The sequence below is a fragment of the Electrona antarctica genome (assembly GCF_951216825.1).
Source record: "Electrona antarctica genome assembly, contig: scaffold_413, whole genome shotgun sequence".
Taxonomy (NCBI): Eukaryota; Metazoa; Chordata; class Actinopteri; order Myctophiformes; family Myctophidae; genus Electrona; species Electrona antarctica.
Window position 1 is genome coordinate 72,556 of NW_027637248.1, and position 23,469 is coordinate 96,024.

The window sequence follows — 23,469 nt, forward strand, 5'->3', positions numbered from 1 at the left end:
ACTGGCCATGACAATATTCCCTCCAAAATTTCTCAGAGACTCTGCCATCTCTATAGCTCCAATCATCACCCACAGGCCAAACAAGCTGTGGATACAACTGCCTATAATCTTGGTCATAATAGATACTTCTTCGACAAAAGTGCCTACAGTGATACTTTAAGTGTGTTTTATAATACACATGGTAAAGTGTTACTAATAGTGGATTTTTGAACTGGTTTTTGGACTTGGAGAGAGACTGTGTCTAGGCTCTAGATCATATCTAGGCCTGACCTAGGCTCCAGTGAGGAACCAGTCACCACCTATCAAGATCCAGCAGGAGCTTAAACCTGGAACCCGGAGGCAGCGACCTGGCCAGGGACAGGTCTTAGAAATAAGATTCAGGATGTCAAGAATATGTTGATATCAAACAATATCAGTATTTTGGCCACTTAGACGACTCATTTGAGGATGGTGCACTATCAATACAAGGGTATAATACAAGGGTAATGGTGCACTATAAATACAAGGGTATAACACAAGGGTAATGGTGCACTATCAATACAAGGGTATAATACAAGGGTAATGGTGCACTATCAATACAAGGGTATAATACAAGGGTAATGGTGCACTATCAATACAATGGGATGTTGTTATAGACCACCTACCCCACTTAAAACCTGTTGATGGGATGTTGTTATAGACCACCTACCCCACTTAAAACCTGTTGATGGGATGTTGTTATAGACCACCTACCCCACTTAAAACCTGTTGATGGGATGTTGTTATAGACCACCTACCCCACTTAAAACCTGTTGATGGGATGTTGTTATAGACCACCTACCCCACTTAAAACCTGTTGATGGGATGTTGTTATAGACTACCTACCCCACTTAAAACCTGTTGATGGGATGTTGTTATAGACCACCTACCCAGGCATGATTAAATCTACCACGACTAGCAACTGGACAGTGGGGGGCCGTCTAACACAGCATCTTTTCTTGGACGGGAGGATTTAGATCAAGAGTTATTAACGTTTTAAGATTTGCGTTGTCGTCGGCTAAACAGGCAGGGAACATTATCAATGACGTGTCACTGTTGTGCAACACCGAGGATTGCGCAACAAGCGCTTCTAGGCTGTGGAGCGATGCGACCAGTTTTGATATCACTAATTTGACGGAGATTAATCAATCTCGGAGATTAATCAATCTCCGTCTCAGGCACATGACCGTACTAAGTACCATGACGGACATCTACGTCATGGACCCTTAAACTGTTAACTGGGGACAGGGAGGAACTCCTTATATGGTCAGCACACTCTATAGTAGGGAGGATTATCACAACAAAACAAAGAAAAATAAGTGATATTTGAATTAAGTGAAATCACTGAATATACCTTCAAAATAGTAAAAAGAAAAGACAAAAAAAAAGACAAAGAAGTTTATGGATAAGTGCTTTAGCACTGACAAAAATAGGCCCATGTGTACAGTAAGTAAACAGTTACAGTAAACATAACTATACAGTATTATAGTGACTCATAGGAATAGACTACGTGACAACCAGGAATAGTCTGGTGACCACCGGAGAGACGGGTGGCAGCCGGAAAGTAGACGGCACCCGGGAGCAGTATGGGTTAGCGCCCCAGCCTGTGTCTTTCGTGAGGAAGAAGCCCAACAAACCCACGGTGAGGCCTTTAGGAGGGCCATTCAAGCCTCAAGCGGAGCCTGCGGCACCACCAAGGGCAAGGTGGAGCCTGCGTAACCGTTGCGGCTCGAGAATCCACCATTCCTGAATAAAGTGCCTGGTGCTGGGAGTCTGGTGCAAAGCACAGGGCCTGACCTGGTGAGAGCAGGAGTGGACCTGGCGATACGTACGAGGGGCCCGGACAGGAGTCAACCCACAGAGCCTAGTCCTTCCACGCGCCAGAATGGTACCTCCCAGTCCCGGCAGAGTAGTTCAGGAGGAACGGATTGTGTGGTCCTGGTTTTTCCCTAATGGGACTGATCGAGGGTAGCTACTGGGACGTAAGTCGGGACTTGATCACCCCGGCTGGGTCACCTGAGTGAGGGGTATGATGTTGGGATACATCACTGAGGATACGTCCCAGGTGCATCTATGTATGTATGTATTTTGTATTTGTGTACAGGTATTATGCACATTTATAAAGTGACAATGTAATGACGTTTTAAGACCTATTTTAACACGAAATTGTCAAATATTATGCAAGAAATATGTGAAAATAGCAGATCTACAAGCTCACAACACCCCACACTGCTTTTTATCTGTGGAACTGAGTCAAACTAAATGTAATGCCTATATAGCTCCACGTGCTTGTCGAGGGGGGGGGGGGGGGGGGGGGGGCAGACAGACAGTCTATTTGAAGTGAGGGGCGCTCTTATCATCATACATCACATCAGCCAATCAAATCATCACATTCTGACACACACACACACACACACACACACACACACACACACACACACACACACACACACACACACACACACACACACACACACACACACACACACACACACACACACACACACACACACACACACACACACACCTCAGCTGTGCATAGCAGGGGCTAGCACCCCTCAAAAACTACTGGGGGTCACTCATTAAAAATAAATTAATCCACAAAACTATCGTCATTTGTATTATTGAGCAATGTCTACCATACAGAGCGACGTTGGTTCAACTTTGACCTCTCTGTCACATGGAACTACAGAGGGTTTGACCTTTGACCTATCCGTCACATGGAACTATGTTGTGTGTCCAGTATCAGTACACCAGCAGCAGCAAAAACAAATAGTTCCATCATGTGACAGAGAGGTCAAAGTTGAACCAACGTTGTGCTATATGATAGTTTTGTGGATTTGTTTTTGTTGAGTGGTGCAACCACTCCCTTACGGAGCTGTGTGTGTGGCTGGGTGCCTGGGTCTGAGCACGAAAATAGCATGGTTGTTTTTCACCACCTGTGGTGCGCAACCTAACACACACACACAAACACACACGCACATATTAACTGTATATATGGTGATTTTGGGGTATGCCAGTACAGTACAGTGACAGTACAGTACAGTAGAGGGACCCCCACACGGTAACTCTGTCATTTCTCTATACCGTTTCGGACGTGGGGCGGCTCACCGGAATCGGCCCGGCCCCCTGACCTCTCACCACGGGACTCAACCAATCAATGAATACCTTTACAACCACTAGATTAATGACAAGTAATCTATGTCCAGCAGCTTTAAGTCCTCACATCTGATCTAACACTTTAAAGTACCAAGAGTAAAAGTGCAGAAATGTCCCGTTTCAAGTTTTCAAAATGCAATCTTTTGAAAAAAGCCGATCTACAATGCTCACAAGGCCTCACATTGTGACATTGTGAGCTTGTAGAGCTGCTATTTTCAAATAGGCCTACCCTTAACGTAAATGTACTCAGTTACTCTCCACCACTATTAATACAATGGCATGACATCATTATAAAACATGTTAATGACATCATTATGACATCATTATAAAACACGTCGAAAATCCACTGAATGTTCAAAGTTCAGGTTTTTGAGTGGTGTAAACCACTCCTACAACTGGCTTTTTTGTGCAGAAAAAATGAGCATGGTTGCTATGTTCACCCTGTTGTAATGACGTAATGAAATCACACCCGGGTGAACAGGGTGAACATAGCAACCATGCTCATTTTTTCTGCACAAACAAAGCCAGGTAATGAAATCACACCCGGGTGTGATTTCATTACGTCAGACATGATTTCATTACGTCAGACAGACCTTACACCACTCAGTTCACACGGGTGTGATTTTTTTTGGTGTAATTGAGGTCATAAAAACAAAATACAAAATAAAAATAAAAATAAATGAAAATGAATGTCATGAAACATGTGAGTAGTTCTTTCCTTACCTTCAGCCTTCAGTGAGTCCAGAGAGAGCAGCCATGATGTGAAGAGGAGAGCCAGCGCTGTTAACACACGCATCTCTGCACAGCCTGTCAATCTGTCAGCCTGTCAATCAGCCTGTCCGCCTGTCAATCAGCCTGTCAGCCTGTCAATCCGCCTGTCAATCAGCCTGTCCGCACGTCAACCTGGGAGAGCAGAGAGAGAGACTGACTGCATTAGGAGGAAAACTCTTATAGTCCAGTCTAGTCTACCACAAGGACATATCCCCTCCAGCACAAGGACGGGGTCAAAGGTACAGGTGACAACACACACACACAGTCTCATGACTTACTGTGTGAGCCGTGATGAAATCAGCACTCTAGATTAGACTCATTGATTGATTGACATATTTTATAGTCTAGAGCAGTGGTTTTCAACCTTTTTCATATCGAGGCCCATTATTTTTTATTCAGCATTTGAGCCACGGACCACCATTTGAAGACATTTAGCCTCTCAGACCCATTTGAGCCACGGACCACCATTTGATGACATTTAACCTCTCAGACCCATGGACCACCATTTGATGACATTTTTTTGTATTATATTAGTTTTTATTAGGTTTTTTATAGACATGACATACATACATAACAATGACACATACACCAGACTAGACAATGTATAAAACGAGTGGCGAGCCTATCGTGATGAGATAACTGGCTATGAACACAACAATCATAAGACATCAACAAGAGCACAGCAGCAGGGCAAACAGGCCAGCGGTTACACAGCAGAGTCAAGGTGAGTTGTAATAGGGCCCCATATATATTCAAATGTTGCTATGCTATCTTGGCCGTTGCATCGCAACCTCTCCAAATGTATCAATGATATAAATTCATTGAGCCATTTAGAGAAACAGGGCACAATGGGTGTCTTCCATTCAGTTAATATAATTCGTTTAGCTACTAATGTACCGAGCATCAGCGTCTGCTGTGTAGTGTATGGCAGCGCGAGGGAGGCATCAGAGCAGCCGAAGAGGGCAGCTAGAACATCAGGAACAATGTTAATACGGTATACTCTTGAGTACCATGCAAAAATATTTTTCCAAAAAAAGATAATCTTTGGACAGGACCAGAATGTGTGGCCCAGAGTGCCCTTGGAGATGTTGCATCTACCACATATGTCAGAAACAGCGGAGTACATTTTGTTCATTTTGACTTTTGAGTAATGTAGTCTATGGATGACTTTAAACTGGATGAGTTGTAATCTAGAATTGACTGAACCAGAATGGATCCTCCTTAACCCCTCGCTCCATATCTCATCTGACAGCTCCAGGCCAATATCCTCCTCCCAGGCAGCCTTTATATGGTTTGTTGATGGAATAGATAGTTTGGAGAATAGTGAGACAAATTTTGAGACAAGTTGTTTGGAGTTGGGATGTTGTTTCAATAACGCATGTAAACAGTGATCCTGAGGTAAATTTAGAAAATTATGAAATTGATTTTGGAAAAAATGTCTAACTTGTAAATAGCGAAAAAGGTGGGAGTGTGGGAGAGAAAATACTTCTTTCAGCTCAGAAAATGATGCGAATTGATTGTTTATATATAGATCTGAAAATTTGGTCAGGCCCTTGTCCTTCCAAAGTGCAAAGGCTGCATCTGTCTGAGATGGAATGAAGTTGTGATTATGACATATAGGAGAGTGTACAGACAGATTGGGAACTGAAAGTACCTTCCATACTTGTTTCAAGATTTCAATTGAGTTTCTCAGTACGAAATTGTCTTCCAATAGATGCGCTGGCAACTCTTTTGAGGAGAACAGGAGAGCTGAAAGAGAGCTGCCCTTCACTGCCTGGGATTCAAACTGGAGCCATTTAGGAGTGTCTGCGGATGATTGAGGGAGCTGGTCTTGCCAATAAATTAAAGCTCTAAGATTGGTGGCCCAGTAGTAGTGTTGAAACACAGGGAGGGAAAGCCCCCCCATTTGTTTTGGTTTCTGTAAGTGATTCTTTGAGATACGGTTAGATTTGTAACCCCAATAAAAAATATTATTGAATCGATTTTTTTAAAGAAAGATGATGCAAGCTTGATTGGGATGTTTTGAAATAAATACATAAACCTGGGGAGAGAAACCATCTTGATCGCGTTCACGCGCCCTATCATTGATAGCGGCAGGGCCAATGTTCGATATCTGTTTTAAGTTTCTCTAATAGAGGAATAAAGTTATATTTAAAGAGCAACTTTGGCTTCACTGGGATGGATAAACCCAGATATGTAAACTGTTCTGTAGCGATCTTAAACGGGAGGGAGTCAAGATATGACTGCTCCAAATTATCAGTGAGAGGAATAAATGCGCTTTTTTGCCAGTTGATAGAGTAGCCCGACAGTTTACCGAAATATTTAATTAAGGAGAGAAGCGGAGGGAGTGATGAGGCTGGATCCATCATAAAAATTTATAAATCATCGGCGTAAAGCGATAATTTACATTCCACGCTCCCAATAGTTATTCCTTTGATGTCAAGATGCTTTCTTATACAAATAGCAAGCGGTTCAAGCATTAAATTGAACAGAAGAGAGCTCGTGCAACAACCCTGCCGCGTACCGCGTTGCAACCTAAATAATAATGATTTATTACCGTTAGTCAAAATGGAGGAGGTGGGCGCTGCATAGAGCATCTTGATCAAATTCAAAAATGAGTCACCGAATCCATAATGTCTTAATGTGGCATGCATATATCTCCAATCGATTTGATCGAAGGCACGCTCCGCGCCATTTGATGACATTTAACCTCTCAGACCCATTTGAGCCACGGACCACCATTTGATCACATTTAGCCTCTCAGACCCATTTGAGCCACGGACCACCGTTTGATGACATTTAGCCTCTCAGACCCATCTGAGCCACGGACCACCGTTTGATGACATTTAGCCTCTCAGACCCATTTGAGCCACGGACCACCGTTTGATGACATTTAGCCTCTCAGACCCATCTGAGCCACGGACCACCGTTTGATGACATTTAGCCTCTCAGACCCATCTGAGCCACGGACCACCGTTTGATGACATTTAGCCTCTCAGACCCATTTGAGCCACGGACCACGGTTTGATGACATTTAGCCTCTCAGACCCATCTGAGCCACGGACCACCGTTTGATGACATTTAGCCTCTCAGACCCATCTGAGCCACGGACCACCGTTTGATGACATTTAGCCTCTCAGACCCATCTGAGTCACGGACCACCGTTTGATGACATTTAGCCTCTCAGACCCGAAACTAAAGAATGTTTTGTTGTCGTTGGATCAGATTTTGTCCACAATTCCATGCTGTATTGATGTGTTACCATAGGAGAGAACTGTATTGATGTGTTACCACAGGAGAGAACTGTATTGATGTGTTACCACAGGAGAGAACTGGAAAATGTGATTATTCTACATTCTCCAATTGTGTAGACTTCTTGTAAATGAAGTAATGCAGATGTTTAACAATAATGTAAGTCCTGAGAGTGTAAAATTAAACCAAATGGACCCCTACGGGTGAAGTGAGGGGCGCTCTTGTTGTCGTACATCATCCAATAAAAAAAATGAATATACTTATATATTTTGTCAACTTATGTTATTATCTTTTAACCATGATACAATGCTTTAAAAAAAACTCTATTGGACAAGGATGGGTTGGAAGTCAGTTGTGTGTGTGTGTGTGTGCGCGTGTGCAAAAGATTATTTTTGGGCCATTATTGATTATGTTTGTGTGTGTTGTCTTCATGCTGTACCTTGACTGCTGTGCAGACAGACAGACAGACAGACAATTTTGAACAGACAATAATGCATACATTAAGCTCTGATAGTAGTAATACTCTAATAGTATTCTTTTATTTTATTACTTAAATAAAAATCACACCTGTGTGAAGTGAGGGGCGCTACCCGTCGGTTGGATTGCTTATGACGTGCCGACACGTCGTACGGTCTGAACCAGTTAATCCTCTTAATCCCGAGCGATTTACAGTAAGCGTTTAAATTGTGCAGAAATTGGCCTCATGGTGGCGCAACAACAGGCAGATGTGGAAAATGCAGGGCAAAGGTTTTGTTTTGGCCCCTAGGGGGAGTGAGCATGGAAAGGTGTACAACTGTACACAGATCGATGCAGTTATAGGTAAGAACATGAATTGGCCTGTTATAGCGCCACCTGCCTAGTGGTAATGTGTATGTATAATATCAGGGAAATCACACACTGTTCATGATTTGAACATACCCCTGGGCAGACCAAGGCGCAGTTGGAGGAAACACATCGACTCACTGGCCTTGGAACGTCTCGGGAATCCCCCAGGAGGAAGTCACTAATATTGCTTTGGAGAGGGAAGTCTGGTGCCCCTGCGACCCGACTACGGATAAGCGGTTGAAGATGGATGGATGGAAGTTCAAAACGGACAAATCTGCAGAACTTTGGAAGGCAATCTTAGCCAATGGGGATGGAATATGCATGGGGACACGGACAGGTCCGTGTTGATCACATGACTATAGAGATGGTGTATACCGAGTTGCGTGATGTATGGATACAATGTGTACGAGTAATATAAATAAATGTGTTTTGCAAAAGTCGGCCTCATGGTGGCGCTATAACAGTCCGTTGTGGAAATAATTGAGGCAGAGGTTCGTCGTTGGCATCCAGGGAGTGTGTGTTAACCGGATTTGGCGGGCCTTGATGCCGTCGTAATGACTGATATTACACTCGCTGAAAATAGCCGATCTACAAATAGCCGATCTACAAGCTCACAACGCGTCGCGTGTGTGCGGTTGTCACGGGCTGTGTGCGTCCAAACTCGATCATTCCAATATAAATGGTAAATGGCATTTATAGCACCTTCATCCAAGGCGCTTTACATAGATATTAGATTGTGCATTACATTGACCCATTCACACACACATTCATACACCGATGGCAGAGGAAAACCATGCAAGGCACCAACCTGCACATCAGGAGCAATTAGGGGTTCAGTATCTTGCTCAAGGACACTTCGACACTAACTCTGGGGGAGCCCACAGGGTTCGAACTGGCAACCTTGCGGTTACCATCCAGCCACTCTACCCCTGAGCCACTGCCACCCCCAACAGATATTTTTTGGACCCCGAGATATTTTGTATGTACCTATGTAATAATTATTCAAATATGTCTTCCCTGTGTATTTTCTTCTTCCTGAAAGCTGAAAGCCTTTGAGTCAAAAGGCCCAATCAAAATAACTATCATAACCCTAACCCCTCCACCATTATCATACAACACAGAACTGTGGGCTATAGTCTTAAATTCAGGTGGGTGATGCTTAGCCTGGTTAATAAACCAGACCGAATCAGCCGTTGGCAAAACAAAATTGCCTACCAGCGGATTACGGTCTGGCGAGGCTCAGTAGCACTCCTCTTTCCTACAACCGAGAACAGGTCGGACCAATCGGGACACGGTATGCAATATGGGCGGGCTTTGGTACAGTGACGTTCAATGCTTGAGACTTTTGACTGACAGTAGCTCTGACCAATTGCGTCAAAGAGAAAATGTTTGAACCCGCCCCCCGGGAAATGAAATCCAAGTGGAGCCAGCCCAGACTAATATACCGCGACAGTGTTGTGTGATATTAGTCTGGCTTATTAGCCAGGCTAGGTGATGCTATGGTGAAAACCAGGTACACTTAACCAGAGCCATCTAATAGAAGAGTTGCGATGTTGAGGGGACAGAAACCGAGCGCTCGAGCACTGTTCATGCAGCCTGAACTGAGACGAGCTGGAGTTGGAAATACATTGTTTTCAACGAGGGCGGCGCAAATAAGAGCTATTTTAAGCATGTGTGCAACATGACTGTTTTAAAGTATTGTACAGTAACAACTAAAGTCTCTGTAATGTTTATGTTGTACTATTACTACAAAACAATCTAAAATAAAGGGATTTAGGATCATTAAAGCTGGGCTGTTGCCCTGAGTCCAATGCAAGTTCAGCACTTCCAGGTCATGGGACCGCCATTGGACTGAAGCCCCATGAAGTGAACGCAGTTTGCGTAACTCTGTCTATATCTAAGGCTCTGTACTTAAAGGGGAAAATCACCCATTTTCAACATTTTACTATGTCATTAATATACCTTAGAGCTGTTGGAAAGAATAATAAAAAAGTCCCCCCATTCTGTGTTTCCTAGAACTGTAATTATGAAAAAAATCCTAGTTCTAGGAAACACAGAATGGGGGAACTTTATTATTTCCACACAACAGCTCTAAGGTACATTAATGACATAGTAAAATGTTGAACATGAGTGGAATGCCCCTTTAATTAACTGGTGCGTGTGTGGCATTAATGGTTAAAAATCATAGTACCTGATAAATAATCATGTTTTAGAGGGGGGGGGGGGGGGGGGGTGATCACAGCACTCCATCTTTAGAGAAAGGAAGAGCACATGAAACTTACTGATGTGTGGATGGTCTTCGCGTTCATGTTTAATAGAAATGTCTTCGCGTTCCTGTTTAAAGGGACACTTCACCCTTTTCGCTAAAAAATATATGTTAATGACGTTTAGGAGCTTTAGAGCACTTTCCTGGGGGTCTTTAAGTGTGTAATATGTGGTTTTAGATATTTTAGATTGTAGCAGTGAGCCTAGTGTCTCTGATGTCATGGACACTGGGCTCACTTACTTCCTGGACTACATGTTGTCTCAGTAAGACAGCCATCCCCCTATCCACAAGGAGGAGCAGTGCACCAAAGTATTATGGGAATTGTAGTACAGGAAGGAAGTGAGCCCAGTGTCCATGACATCAGAGACACTGGGCTCACTGCTACAATCTAAAATATCTAAAACCACAAATTACACACATAAAGACCCCCAGGAAAGTGTTCTAAAGCTTCTAAACGTCATTAACATATATGTTTTTGCAAAAAGGGTGAAGTGTCCCTTTAATAGAAATGTCTTCAGGTTCCTGGTTAATAGAAATGTCTTCGCGTTCCTGTTTAATAGAAACGTCTTCAGGTTCCTGTGCAATAGAAACATCCCTGGCTGAGTCTGGAGAGTTCATCTTCACCTGCAGTCTGGGCTCCACACACTGGTCTGGAGAGTTCATCTTCACCTGCAGACTGGGCTCCACACACTGGTCTGGAGAGTTCATCTTCACCTGCAGTCTGGGCTCCACACACTGGTCTGGAGAGTTCATCTTCACCTGCAGTCTGGACTCCACACACTGGTCTGGAGAGTTCATCTTCACCTGCAGTCTGGGCTCCACACACTGGTCTGGAGAGTTCATCTTCACCTGCAGTCTGGACTCCACACACTGGTCTGGAGAGTTCATCTTCACCTGCAGTCTGGGCTCCACACACTGGTCTGGAGAGTTCATCTTCACCTGCAGTCTGGGCTCCACACACTGGTCTGGAGAGTTCATCTTTACCTGCAGTCTGGGCTCCATACACTGGTCTGGAGAGTATATCTTCACCTGCAGTCTGGGCTCCACACACTGGTCTGAAATCAAGTGAATAAGGAAGGACTTTAATAACAGCGGTGTTACGGTTAGCCCAACTCTCCAACATGTGAATATTGAGATTATGGGATTCATCCATTAGGGAACAAATCACACTTAACTTAAGTTTACACAAGGAACAATGAGTGTAAAGTGAATAAGGTGAAAGTATCCAATCTGCGTACAGTGCAACCATTCTTTTTAAATATATTGTTTATCCCACGATTTTTCACCCCTGTGACAATTATCGAATGTGATCCTGGGCTCTACACACCCTCCGCCAACCTAGTCCCCATATATGGGGGACATGGGGAGAGCAACGGACTTGAACTCATGCTTCCTTCATGCCTGAGTGTCCAAGTTGCTCCTTTACACCTGACAGGGGGGAGTTTCCCTGGTTGGACGTAGCGCGTGGAAAGAACACGTTATTCCAACCAGTTCCTTTCCCCTCCATGAGGCGCCCCCGGCTGGCCAGGGGGAGGCAGTTTAGAGACCAGGATTATTGCATGTTTTTTGTGAGGGTACCTACCCTAGGGGACACAGGGAGAACATGTGAGGGTACCTACCCTAGGGGACACAGGGAGAACATGCAAACTCCACACAGAAGGGCCCTTTCGCCAACCCCGCCTCAGGTATGGGCACTGATGATGCAGAGGAGGGAACACGCCCCCCAGTGCCCACAGCGCCCCCAGCGGGAATTGGAACTGTGCCCCCGTGCCCCACCGTGCCCCACCGTGCCCCCAAGTGGAACCATTTCTGACACACAGCGGGGCATAGGAGGGCAAACACACCTTTTAGTTGTATTATTAAACACGTAGGGTTGTGCACATGCGCATTAGTGCTGTTGGTGCTGCAGTGTGCACGGTGCGCGTACCATAAACGGTCAATAGAGGGAGCCATGGTACAGTGTAATACAGTGGGTAGCAGTTAGTTAGTTAGTTAGTTTATTTGTCTCTGTCATTTATCACATCTGTTGTACATACAAAGGTTTGTGTTTTACAATTGACCGAAAAGGAAAGGGCTGAAGCCGTAGCTTATTATGCCAACCTTATTGACAATTTACTGAATTATTATGTAAAAAGGAAAACAAAAGCCAAAATAAGGAAAACAAGATTCAAGGTTGTTGCACTTCATACAAAAACAAAATAGAGTGAAAAGAAAAACAATGCTGGACGTTTGATTTTTGACAGAAAAAGCATTTCCAGATTTCTTGATACATAGCTGATTGATGAGAAAATTATGACAGTTTCCTAGTATACTTCCTGTTGTTTACCAAAGACGTCATCACCAATTGACCAGGGAAACACAAAAGTTTGGGGCACACAATTGGCAGGTGCCTTGCGATAGGTGCTGGGTAATTAATCACACCACCTGCCAATTGTGTGACCCAAACTTTTGTGTTTCCCTGGTCAATTGGTGATGACGTCTTTGGTAAACGGGACATATTCGTAAAATCAGTTCATCGATCATTCCGGCCCCCCCTCGCCCGGAGAGAAAGACGTCCGTGTGCATCTCTTGAAAAAGTGGAGATAATTGACTAAATACACTTTGTGCCAGAACTTTCACATGGATATAAAACTAGAGGACCATATTTCACTCCACGTCTTTGGAATTATTTAATGGGCGAGTACAAACGGAGCATTTATCACATTTAGGCCGCCAATTTGGAACCCGAACAGAAGTTAAGCAGACCTTTCTATGGCTCTGTATGTGAAATACTGTACATACTGTATGAAACAACAAGAGCCATTCTAGGGCTATGTAGAAACGCAGCCATTCAAGGACTTAAGGCTCATACATACAAACCACCGCCACAGCCCCAGCCCTTCTCTCTGTTTTTACTCACCACCGCTCAACGTTATTTCAGCTCCGGTGGTCACCTCACCACCGAAAATCCAGACTATGAATAGGCCTTTACTCTACACATTTGACAAACAGTACGAGCTTCCTGCAAGGCAATACTTTTCCAAGACAGCCATTCCAGACTTGTATAACAAAATGAGGGGCGAAATAAAAAACGAGATGGGTGCAGCTGACTTTATCGCGCTAACAACAGACATGTGGTCCGCTACAAACATGGTCCCCTATATGGGTGTCACAGCGCATTACATCACGGGAAGTTGGGTACTGCAGGCAAAATGCCTTGAAGTGACATACGTCCCCGATGACCACACAGCTGATGAACTGAAAGATCAACTTCAAGAATGCATTGAAGCGTGGGGCATCGCAGAGGAAAAGCTGGCCTGTGTCACCACAGACAATGGCTCTAACATTGTCAGTGCCATGCGCAAACTGGAGTGGCCGTGGCTCAACTGTTTTGGTCACAATCTTAACGTGGCCGTGAATAACAGCATAAAGAAGGAACAGAAAGGGATGGAGGCCGAACGGATAGCGGAGCGGTCTTGATACCGGAAGGTCGCCAGTTCGAATCAGCTGTCCGACACGTTAAAATTACCACCGCTGAAGTGCCCTTGAACAAGGCATTGAACCACTACGATGAAATGTGTTCAATGAGCAGGGCCTGGCTGGAAACAAGTTCTTGAGCTTAGCCCAGATACCCTGGGTAAATATAGTAATCATTTCATTTCATTTCATTTCGACCATGCCTTTGCTATGTGTAGAGCCATCAACAGGGCATTTGCTCACAGTTGGTACAGGCGACGGGAGCTGCGTAAAGCCCAAGAAGAACTCGAGCTGCCAGAGCATTCCATGATAGCGGTAAATAAAGCTAAAGCAAGACTATATTATAAAACTATATTATAAAACAATAAACAAACATATAAATGCATTGCATATGTGTCGCTCTTTTTTTTATAACCTTATGCACGTTAGCCTATTTGCCCTATTATTTATTGGGCAACTGTGTTATCAAATTAGCTCAATTAACACATTTGTATATTGTATGTGTTTTTGTTTTAAGGAATGTCCAACTCGCTGGGGAACAAAAAAATGGTGGCCAGGGTCATCGAACAAGCCGATGCCATTAAAAGGGTATTTGCTGCTGACAAGGGGAGGCGTCCTCTAACACCGTTGACCTGGCAAGACATGGATGTGCTTAAGGCAGTGAATGAAGGCTTGAAACCAGTGGCAGATTTCACAGACATTATGTCTGCGGAAAAGTATGTGATTGTATCCTGTCTGATCCCAATGCTCATCCATCTCCGTGACACAGCTCTTGAAATAAAAAAAGATGTCAAGATGACAAAGAACATCAAACTGGAGGTTATGGCACAGATGGACAAAACAATATGACGACACAATGCTACTGCTGCGCACCGCAACTTTCCTCGACCCGCGGTACAAGGGAGACCATTTAACACACGCCCAATTGGATGTCATCAAAACAAAGCTCGAGACTGAGATGGTGGAGTTCTGGTCCACTAAAAACACGCCTGTTGCCCCAGCGGTGCGTATTCGAGTTGAAGAGGAGGATGACTACGAGGGAGGACAGCGCCAGCGCGCGGCCCCTCAGCAGCCAGAGAAGAAAGCCAAAACACTGGGTGGCCTGTTGGGGAGATCAAGGAATCCAGTGAGTAGTTCACCACAGGAGAGAGCAGAGTCCGAATTGGACATCTACGCCCGTGAAGAGGTCATTATGGGTGACGACGACCCACTGCAATGGTGGAAGACAAGTGAAACGCGCCTTCCTCTACTGGCCAACATGGCACGCAAATATCTCTGTATACCTGCCACTAGCACACCGTCAGAAAGAGTATTTAGTACAGCTGGCAATGTTGTCACCCATCTGCGCACATTGCTCATGCCCAAAGGTATTTATCTGTAAGCCTCAACTGTAGGCCCAAGCAAGGTAAGCATTGCCTTAGTGAATGGTTTTGACCTGCAATTTATTATATATTATATTATAATTTACTTATTTTGTATTTGCACTATTGTGTTCGTAAGCCTTAACTGTGTGCCACAGAGCAAATAAACCATGTGGTGGTTTATCAGGGATCATGGTTAACCTGCAATTTATTTCGATTTAATTTCGATTTTAATTCCACTAGCCTATATATTTTGCACTCTAGGGTATTTCATTTGTCTTATCTTAACTTAAAATAGGCTAAACGGTGGTTATTTTTGCACAGAACGGCTAGGCCTACTGTTTTGCATTTATTTTTGTTTGTGAAATGTGAATGTTTACATTTAGAGGGTCTCAGAGGGAGACTGCTCACAGAGTCATTTAGAGGGTCTCAGAGGGAGACTGCTCACAGAGTCATTTAGAGGGTCTCAGAGGGAGACTGCTCACAGAGTCATTTAGAGGGTCTCAGAGGGAGACTGCTCACAGAGTCATTTAGAGGGTCTCAGAGGGAGACTGCTCACAGAGTCATTTAGAGGGTCTCAGAGGGAGACTGCTCACAGAGTCATTTAGAGGGTCTCAGAGGGAGACTGCTCACAGAGTCATTTAGAGGGTCTCAGAGGGAGACTGCTCACAGAGTCATTTAGAGGGTCTCAGAGGGAGACTGCTCACAGAGTCATTTAGAGGGTCTCAGAGGGAGACTGCTCACAGAGTCATTTAGAGGGTCTCAGAGGGAGACTGCTCACAGAGTCATTTAGAGGGTCTCAGAGGGAGACTGCTCACAGAGTCATTTAGAGGGTCTCAGAGGGAGACTGCTCACAGAGTCATTTAGAGGGTCTCAGAGGGAGACTGCTCACAGAGTCATTTAGAGGGTCTCAGAGGGAGACTGCTCACAGAGTCATTTAGAGGGTCTCAGAGGGAGACTGCTCACAGAGTCATTTAGAGGGTCTCAGAGGGAGACTGCTCACAGAGTCATTTAGAGGGTCTCAGAGGGAGACTGCTCACAGAGTCATTTAGAGGGTCTCAGAGGGAGACTGCTCACAGAGTCATTTAGAGGGTCTCAGAGGGAGACTGCTCACAGAGTCATTTAGAGGGTCTCAGAGGGAGACTGCTCACAGAGTCATTTAGAGGGTCTCAGAGGGAGACTGCTCACAGAGTCATTTAGAGGGTCTCAGAGGGAGACTGCTCACAGAGTCATTTAGAGGGTCTCAGAGGGAGACTGCTCACAGAGTCATTTAGAGGGTCTCAGAGGGAGACTGCTCACAGAGTCATTTAGAGGGTCTCAGAGGGAGACTGCTCACAGAGTCATTTAGAGGGTCTCAGAGGGAGACTGCTCACAGAGTCATTTAGAGGGTCTCAGAGGGAGACTGCTCACAGAGTCATTTAGAGGGTCTCAGAGGGAGACTGCTCACAGAGTCATTTAGAGGGTCTCAGAGGGAGACTGCTCACAGAGTCATTTAGAGGGTCTCAGAGGGAGACTGCTCACAGAGTCATTTAGAGGGTCTCAGAGGGAGACTGCTCACAGAGTCATTTAGAGGGTCTCAGAGGGAGACTGCTCACAGAGTCATTTAGAGGGTCTCAGAGGGAGACTGCTCACAGAGTCATTTAGAGGGTCTCAGAGGGAGACTGCTCACAGAGTCATTTAGAGGGTCTCAGAGGGAGACTGCTCACAGAGTCATTTAGAGGGTCTCAGAGGGAGACTGCTCACAGAGTCATTTAGAGGGTCTCAGAGGGAGACAGCTCACAGAGTCATTTAGAGGGTCTCAGAGGGAGACTGCTCACAGAGTCATTTAGAGGGTCTCAGAGGGAGACTGCTCACAGAGTCATTTAGAGGGTCTCAGAGGGAGACTGCTCACAGAGTCATTTAGAGGGTCTCAGAGGGAGACTGCTCACAGAGTCATTTAGAGGGTCTCAGAGGGAGACTGCTCACAGAGTCATTTAGAGGGTCTCAGAGGGAGACTGCTCACAGAGTCATTTAGAGGGTCTCAGAGGGAGACTGCTCACAGAGTCATTTAGAGGGTCTCAGAGGGAGACTGCTCACAGAGTCATTTAGAGGGTCTCAGAGGGAGACTGCTCACAGAGTCATTTAGAGGGTCTCAGAGGGAGACTGCTCACAGAGTCATTTAGAGGGTCTCAGAGGGAGACTGCTCACAGAGTCATTTAGAGGGTCTCAGAGGGAGACTGCTCACAGAGTCATTTAGAGGGTCTCAGAGGGAGACTGCTCACAGAGTCATTTAGAGGGTCTCAGAGGGAGACTGCTCACAGAGTCATTTAGAGGGTCTCAGAGGGAGACAGCTCACAGAGTCCGGAAACTGTATTAATTTAACAGTTTGTAGAACTGTAACAAGCACAAAAAACAATTCAATACAGTATTACAATGTCTGCTTTGTTTCTTAAGGTTTACAGATTTGCTCAGGATTTATTGAAAAGTTGAAAACTATTCATTTAACAGCACAGGAAAGGTCTGCTTTGTTTGTTAATGTTTATTAACATTTATATTATAGAGGGTCAGGGTCTCAGATTGATTTTGAAAACTGTATTAAGTTTGTAAAAAAAAAAAAGGAAAAAAAAGCACAGAAAGAACAAGCAGGTCAAAGAGGATCCAAGACCTAAATCAGCAAAAAAGCTTGTTTACAGTACTTACAGTGTTGTTTGCATAATCATTCAGGCTACAGGAACGTTTTAGCCACAGGTGTGAAACAGTTATGTCGCACCGTCATTGTTCTGATTGTGAGGGAGGTATTTTTACGAGTCTACTCTACTCTGTGGAGTCTGAACCAAATGTTTATTCACGTTGAATAAATAAGTTGCCTCAACTGATCTGACCTGTCTGTCCTAGATTCTAAGCCATGGAAATATTCTGCATTCTTTTCCATTCTGCAGCAAGGGGCGATATAATGCTGTTGTGATTCATTCCACTTTACTGACGGTTTCATTGCCCATATGTCCGTCATGAGTGACTATACTCGTCGACATAATATAAATATGAAATGGGAATATTTAGGTCAAATTGCTCTGATTGTCGAAATTGATTGATTTTGAACATGCATTAACGATAGCCCCGAGAAGATAACACAAGACAACATGCATTTATTAATTTCAAGTTTATTCATTACAGTCGAGCCGAGTGCCCTCTCTGCCCTGTCCTTGGAATTGAGGTACGCTAAGGCTAAGACTATGTCTACAGAATTCATGAGTGAAAAACATTGTATGGGTATTGGTAATTGGGTATTATGAGTCACTGTAAGTAACCGTGTCGGCCCCAATTCACATATGATGATTACGGATCCCCTCGTCCCATCCATGCAGGTAGGTCTGCCCTACAAGACCAGCGGTTGTTTTTTAATGGTTAGTCACCCATTAGCCTCGGAAACCCAGACGTTTTTATTTCCAGGGAGGGAAAAAAAAGTCTGGGTCCGAGTCCACTTCAATTCGGCATAGAGTAGTGCAAACATCACTCACTCTCTGCTGATTTCTGATCATCGTCTGCACCTTTGTTAAATTGACACACACACACTCCTCTCTCTCTCTCTCTGTCGCTCTAATTAATTAGTCTCATGTCTAGCAGCTGCGCATAGTTTCTGCCGGCGGATCCTGCCGGGAGCTGCCTATGCCATAAAAAGCATAGGTGAGTTCCAGGCTAGTCACCCATGGTCACCGTCTTAAAAATAAAAAGATTCTCTAAAAGTGCTTGGTAGGGATATAGCTGGGAAAGTCTCCACTTCATTCAGTAGAACATTGTGTAGACGTAACGAGCTGTCACTCATTCATGCAGCGGCAGCCCCGCGTTAACCTCACTCCGCCAGATGGGGCAGCAGAGAGTACACTGGGTTCCCCCCTCCTGCTCCCATCTGGGAACTCTCAGGCAGACTTGATGCCCGGCCACAAAACGGCCTGGCCAATCAGCGGCAGCTAGAGGCGGGATCAAGGCATACACAGTGCTGCCTTGATCCCCATCTGGCGGAGTCAGGTTAGCCCGCGTTGCACACACAAGGAAGGAAGGAATCTTCACTGCCTGCAGCAGCAGCAGCAGCAGCAGGGCAGCTAGTTTGCTAGCCGAGATTGAGTCGCATTTTGCGCTCTATAGGCTACCGTTAAAGAGTTGGATTTTTGCTAAGGCTGAGTACAATTTTTCGGAGGGGGAAAAAAATCGCCCCGAAAAATCGCCTAATAAAAATATTCGGCGATTGGACTTCGCAATTGACGATAGATTCGTATCGTCACCCAACCCTAACCCACATACAAATACCTTAACCCACACGGGTACATGTGTTTGGTCCGACGATTCATTGATCCGATACCCCTAACCCCTAACCTAACCATAACCGCAAGCACGGGAGCAGGCGCTAGTCCGAGGTGCGGACGCATATCGAACCAATGCTCCGTCGGACCATAGTATGCCTCCCAACCCACACACGTGCTCGCATGCACGCGTACGGGATACACCTATATACTATGCAATCATCACCATCATACTACCACCATATAATTAGAGTGATTCTATATATTTATTTATCAATTACCATTTCTTTATATCTTCTCTTAAATGTTATGATGGAGTTGCTCAATTTGAGTTTGGTGCCTAGTTTGTTCCATAGGTTAACCCCAATGGCAGATAAACTTCTCTCTTTGATATTGGTTTGTGATATATATATATTTTTTTTAATTCTGATTCCCCTGAGTCCGTACCTGCTTTCCCTGGGCTTAAACAACTCCTGCATGCTGAATGGAAGAGACTTATTATATACCTTGTACATTATTTTTGCAGTTTTGAGGTTGACTAAATCTTCAAATTTCAACGTGCGGTTTTTAATGAATAGTGGGTTTGTTGGTGCATAATAATCGGCCCGGTTGACAATTCTTATTGCTTTCTTTTGTAGGATAGAAATAGGGTGTATTATAGTTGTATAAATAGGGTGCATTTCCCCAGACTTCGACACAGTACGTTAGGTAGTATAGAGAGTTGTATGGTGTCTGGAGTGATTTTTTGTGGGGTTTCCACCGGTGTCATTTTTAATTAGGCCATTTAATATTTTCCATGTCCCTTTATGTTATGTTTATGCTGCTCCAGTAGTTTACGATAATGATCTTTTGTACTAGTTCTTATTATATTGGTTAACTTAATTTTATATGTCTTATATCTTGTTTCTGTAGTTTTGGTTCTATTTGTTATGGATACCATTTGTTATCCATGGCTTTTCCTGTTATTTTTGTGGGAGGTCTTTTTCAGAGGGCAGTGTTTGTCATATAACTTTATTATATTTGATAAAAAGGCTTCATAGGCCTCATTTGGCTCATTTGCTGCATATACACCACTCCATGTTTGAATATACAGGTCAACTTTGAAGGCCGCTATGGCTTCTGGTGTTCTTTTCCGTGTTAATACCGGGGTGTGATTTATGTGCTTTACATCATTATTGAGAAGGTGTTGGGAATATAGCAAAGACAGGGAGGTGGTCAGTTATGTCGTTTATGAGGAGTCCGGCTGTTATTTGGCTTTCTATAGTGTTCGTGAAAATGTTGTCTATTAATGTTGCCGTTTCCATGGTTATTCTACTGGGTTTGGTGATTAATGGGAATAGGTTATTGCTATACATAGTATCTATGAAGTTTAGTTTTACTGAGTCCATGGGGATTTAGAATGTCCACATTAAAGTTTCCATATGTTATGTGTACCTTAGAGGTTTTGATGCTGCCAAACATACTGTCAAGCTTGGCGTTGAATGTGTTAAGACAAGTCCCAGGAGTTCTATATACACATGAAATTATTATGTTTTTGGAGTTTTCAACAAAGATTTCGACAGTAATACACTCGAGAATGTTGTCTATATTGGTTGTCATATTTTTGACCAGACTACATCTTAATGCTGTGTCGACATAGATGGCCACTCCTCCAACTTTATCCGTCCTATTTGTTGTAAATAATTAATATCCTTCAGACAAGGAAAAATAATATTTTGGACAAGTGCTATGTAAACATTCCAAATGCATATGTAGCCAAGATTGGGCCACCGATAGAGACCTCTGACCACAATGTTGTGTGCATGACTCCAGTCTATAAGTCCAAATTAAAAAGAGGGAAGCCAGAGAAGAAGGTAGTTAGGACATGGACAAATGAAAACAAGGAACAACTACAAGCATGCCTGGACTGGACTGATTGGGACACGTTCAGAGATGGTTCATTGGATGAAATTACCACAGTTACAAATGATTATATTATTTTTTGTGTACAGCTGGTTGTGCCTACAAAGGAGATAAAAATCTATCCAAACAACAAATCATATGTGACCAAGGATATAAGAAATGTAATAAATGAAAGGAAAACAGCCTTCATAAACAAAGATTTCGGTGCACTTAAATTGGCAGAAAAAAAGTTAAAAACGAGGCAGGCAAAATTGGCACATAGACAGCGTCTGGAGGATGCGTTTAATGCCAATGATCACAAAAAGGCATGGGATACTATGAAATCTATGACAGGAATGTCAACCCCAACGAAACCTATTGCGACAGAAAATGAACTTTGTTTTTCTAATGACCTAAATACCTTTTTCGCCAGATTTGAATCATTAGACAATTCCTCAAAGTGCACTGACATACAAGGCTGTAACACCTGCCCCCTCAGACAGAATTACCATCACTGTAGAGCAGGGGTGCCCATTACGTCGATCGCGGTCGACCAGTCGATCGCAAGCGCTGCGCAGGTAGACCGCTTGGCCTTGCCATGAAAAAAGAAAAAAAGAAAAACAATCCTCGCCTCGGGCAGGCGGCGGCGGCTTTGAAGGAGAACGTCGGGTCTGTTCTGTTGTTAAACAAACAAATTAAAAGGATATCTATCCATCATTGTTCATATAGCAAGATGCGCGCGGCAAAGAAGCCTAAAACATATCACTTCCATGGAGAGTGGGAAGATGATTATTAATGCTGGGCCGTTATATCGCCGTTAATCTATTCTCAAAGTTGGGTATGGGAGCTGGGTCTCTTAACTGCGAGTGTAGCCTTAGCCTGCTTCAAATGGAACCAAAGGACCCTTTTCTAAAAAATAAATGGACTAGACTCCTCCGCGGGGACCCCCATTATCCGCGGACCCCCACACAGACTACCGCGGAGGCGCGGACCACCGCGGAGGTCGGCACGGACCCCCGTGGAGGTCCGCGATAGTCTGCGTGGGGGTCCGCGATAGTCTGCGTGGGGGTCCGCGCCTCCACGGTAGTCTCTGTGTGGTCTGTGCGGTAGCATCATGATGCCATCACATGCATCACAACCAAAACAAACTAGGACTAGCTTTGACGGTTGCCACATTTCGTGACTGAGAGAGAAACAAGCAACCAGGTCTATGAAAATGTTAACAGGCCAGATCAAGTCAGAAAATCCGAAAAAGTCAGAAATGAAGTCTCTTCTTTGCAATGCGGGGAAACTGAAAAGATAAATAAATAGAATTGATTTTGAAACCTAGATTTTGAAAGTCCTAATGCCTTAATGTTATTTATTTATTCGCCATATAGGTACATATTTTGAGTATTTTAAGCAAAGGGATAATTATCTTTTGGTTGGTAGATCACCTTGAGCTGGCAATTTTAAAAGTAGACCTCAAGTCAAAAAAGTGTGGGCACCCCTGCTGTAGAGGATGTAAGGAAAGTGTTTCAGTGTACTACTAACACAAGGAAAGCTAATGGGCCAGATGAATGCAGTGCTTTTCTCCTCAAAAACTTTGCATCTGAGTTGGCTCCAGTGTGGCAACCAATATTCCAAACCTCTGTAGACACACACACAATTCCCCTGTCTTGGAAAACCTCACACATAAAACCACTACCCAAAATTCAATGCCCAAAAGAACATAAGGATTATAGACCCATAGCTCTCACTTCAGTGATTATGAAATCACTTGAAAGAATACTGTTACAACATCTTGTTAGTATAACCAAAGAAATATTCGACCCCAGTCAGTTTGCCTATAAAAAGGGTTGCGGTAGAGAGGATGCGGTTGTGACACTGGTCCACTTAATTACAAAACACCTAGATAAGTCAAATAAGAATCATGCGAGAGTGCTATTCTTAAAGGCGTAGTGAAACGGAAATGGTGGACATTTTATTTTGAAGTTTCAGACGATCTCAAGTTGAAACTGTCAGCTTTACCAGTTTACACTTAATGTGGCTTATTTCTACCCTATAATGTTTTCAGATACATTTTTTGCGTGATGATTAAGTTGAAACCGAGTAATACACTCTCTGGATGTTACCTTGAATGGGAATAAAAACGGAAGATTTCTGTAATCAGTAGCAGCTGTGCAGCCTGTGCTGGACGGATGCGGAGATATGGGGAATTAAA

General features: G+C 44.0%; 1 protein-coding gene across 1 annotated transcript in view; it reads right to left on the reverse strand.

Annotated features, from left to right (window-relative positions):
• Nucleotides 1-23,469, reverse strand: part of LOC306919037 (chymotrypsinogen A-like) — a 52,615-nt gene that overhangs the window by 22,713 nt on the left and 6,433 nt on the right. The window contains exon 2 of the mRNA XM_079531884.1: nucleotides 3,901-4,080. Coding sequence (XP_079388010.1) covers nucleotides 3,901-3,973 — 73 coding nt within the window. The 5' untranslated portion in view covers nucleotides 3,974-4,080. The remainder of the gene's footprint in view (nucleotides 1-3,900; nucleotides 4,081-23,469) is intronic.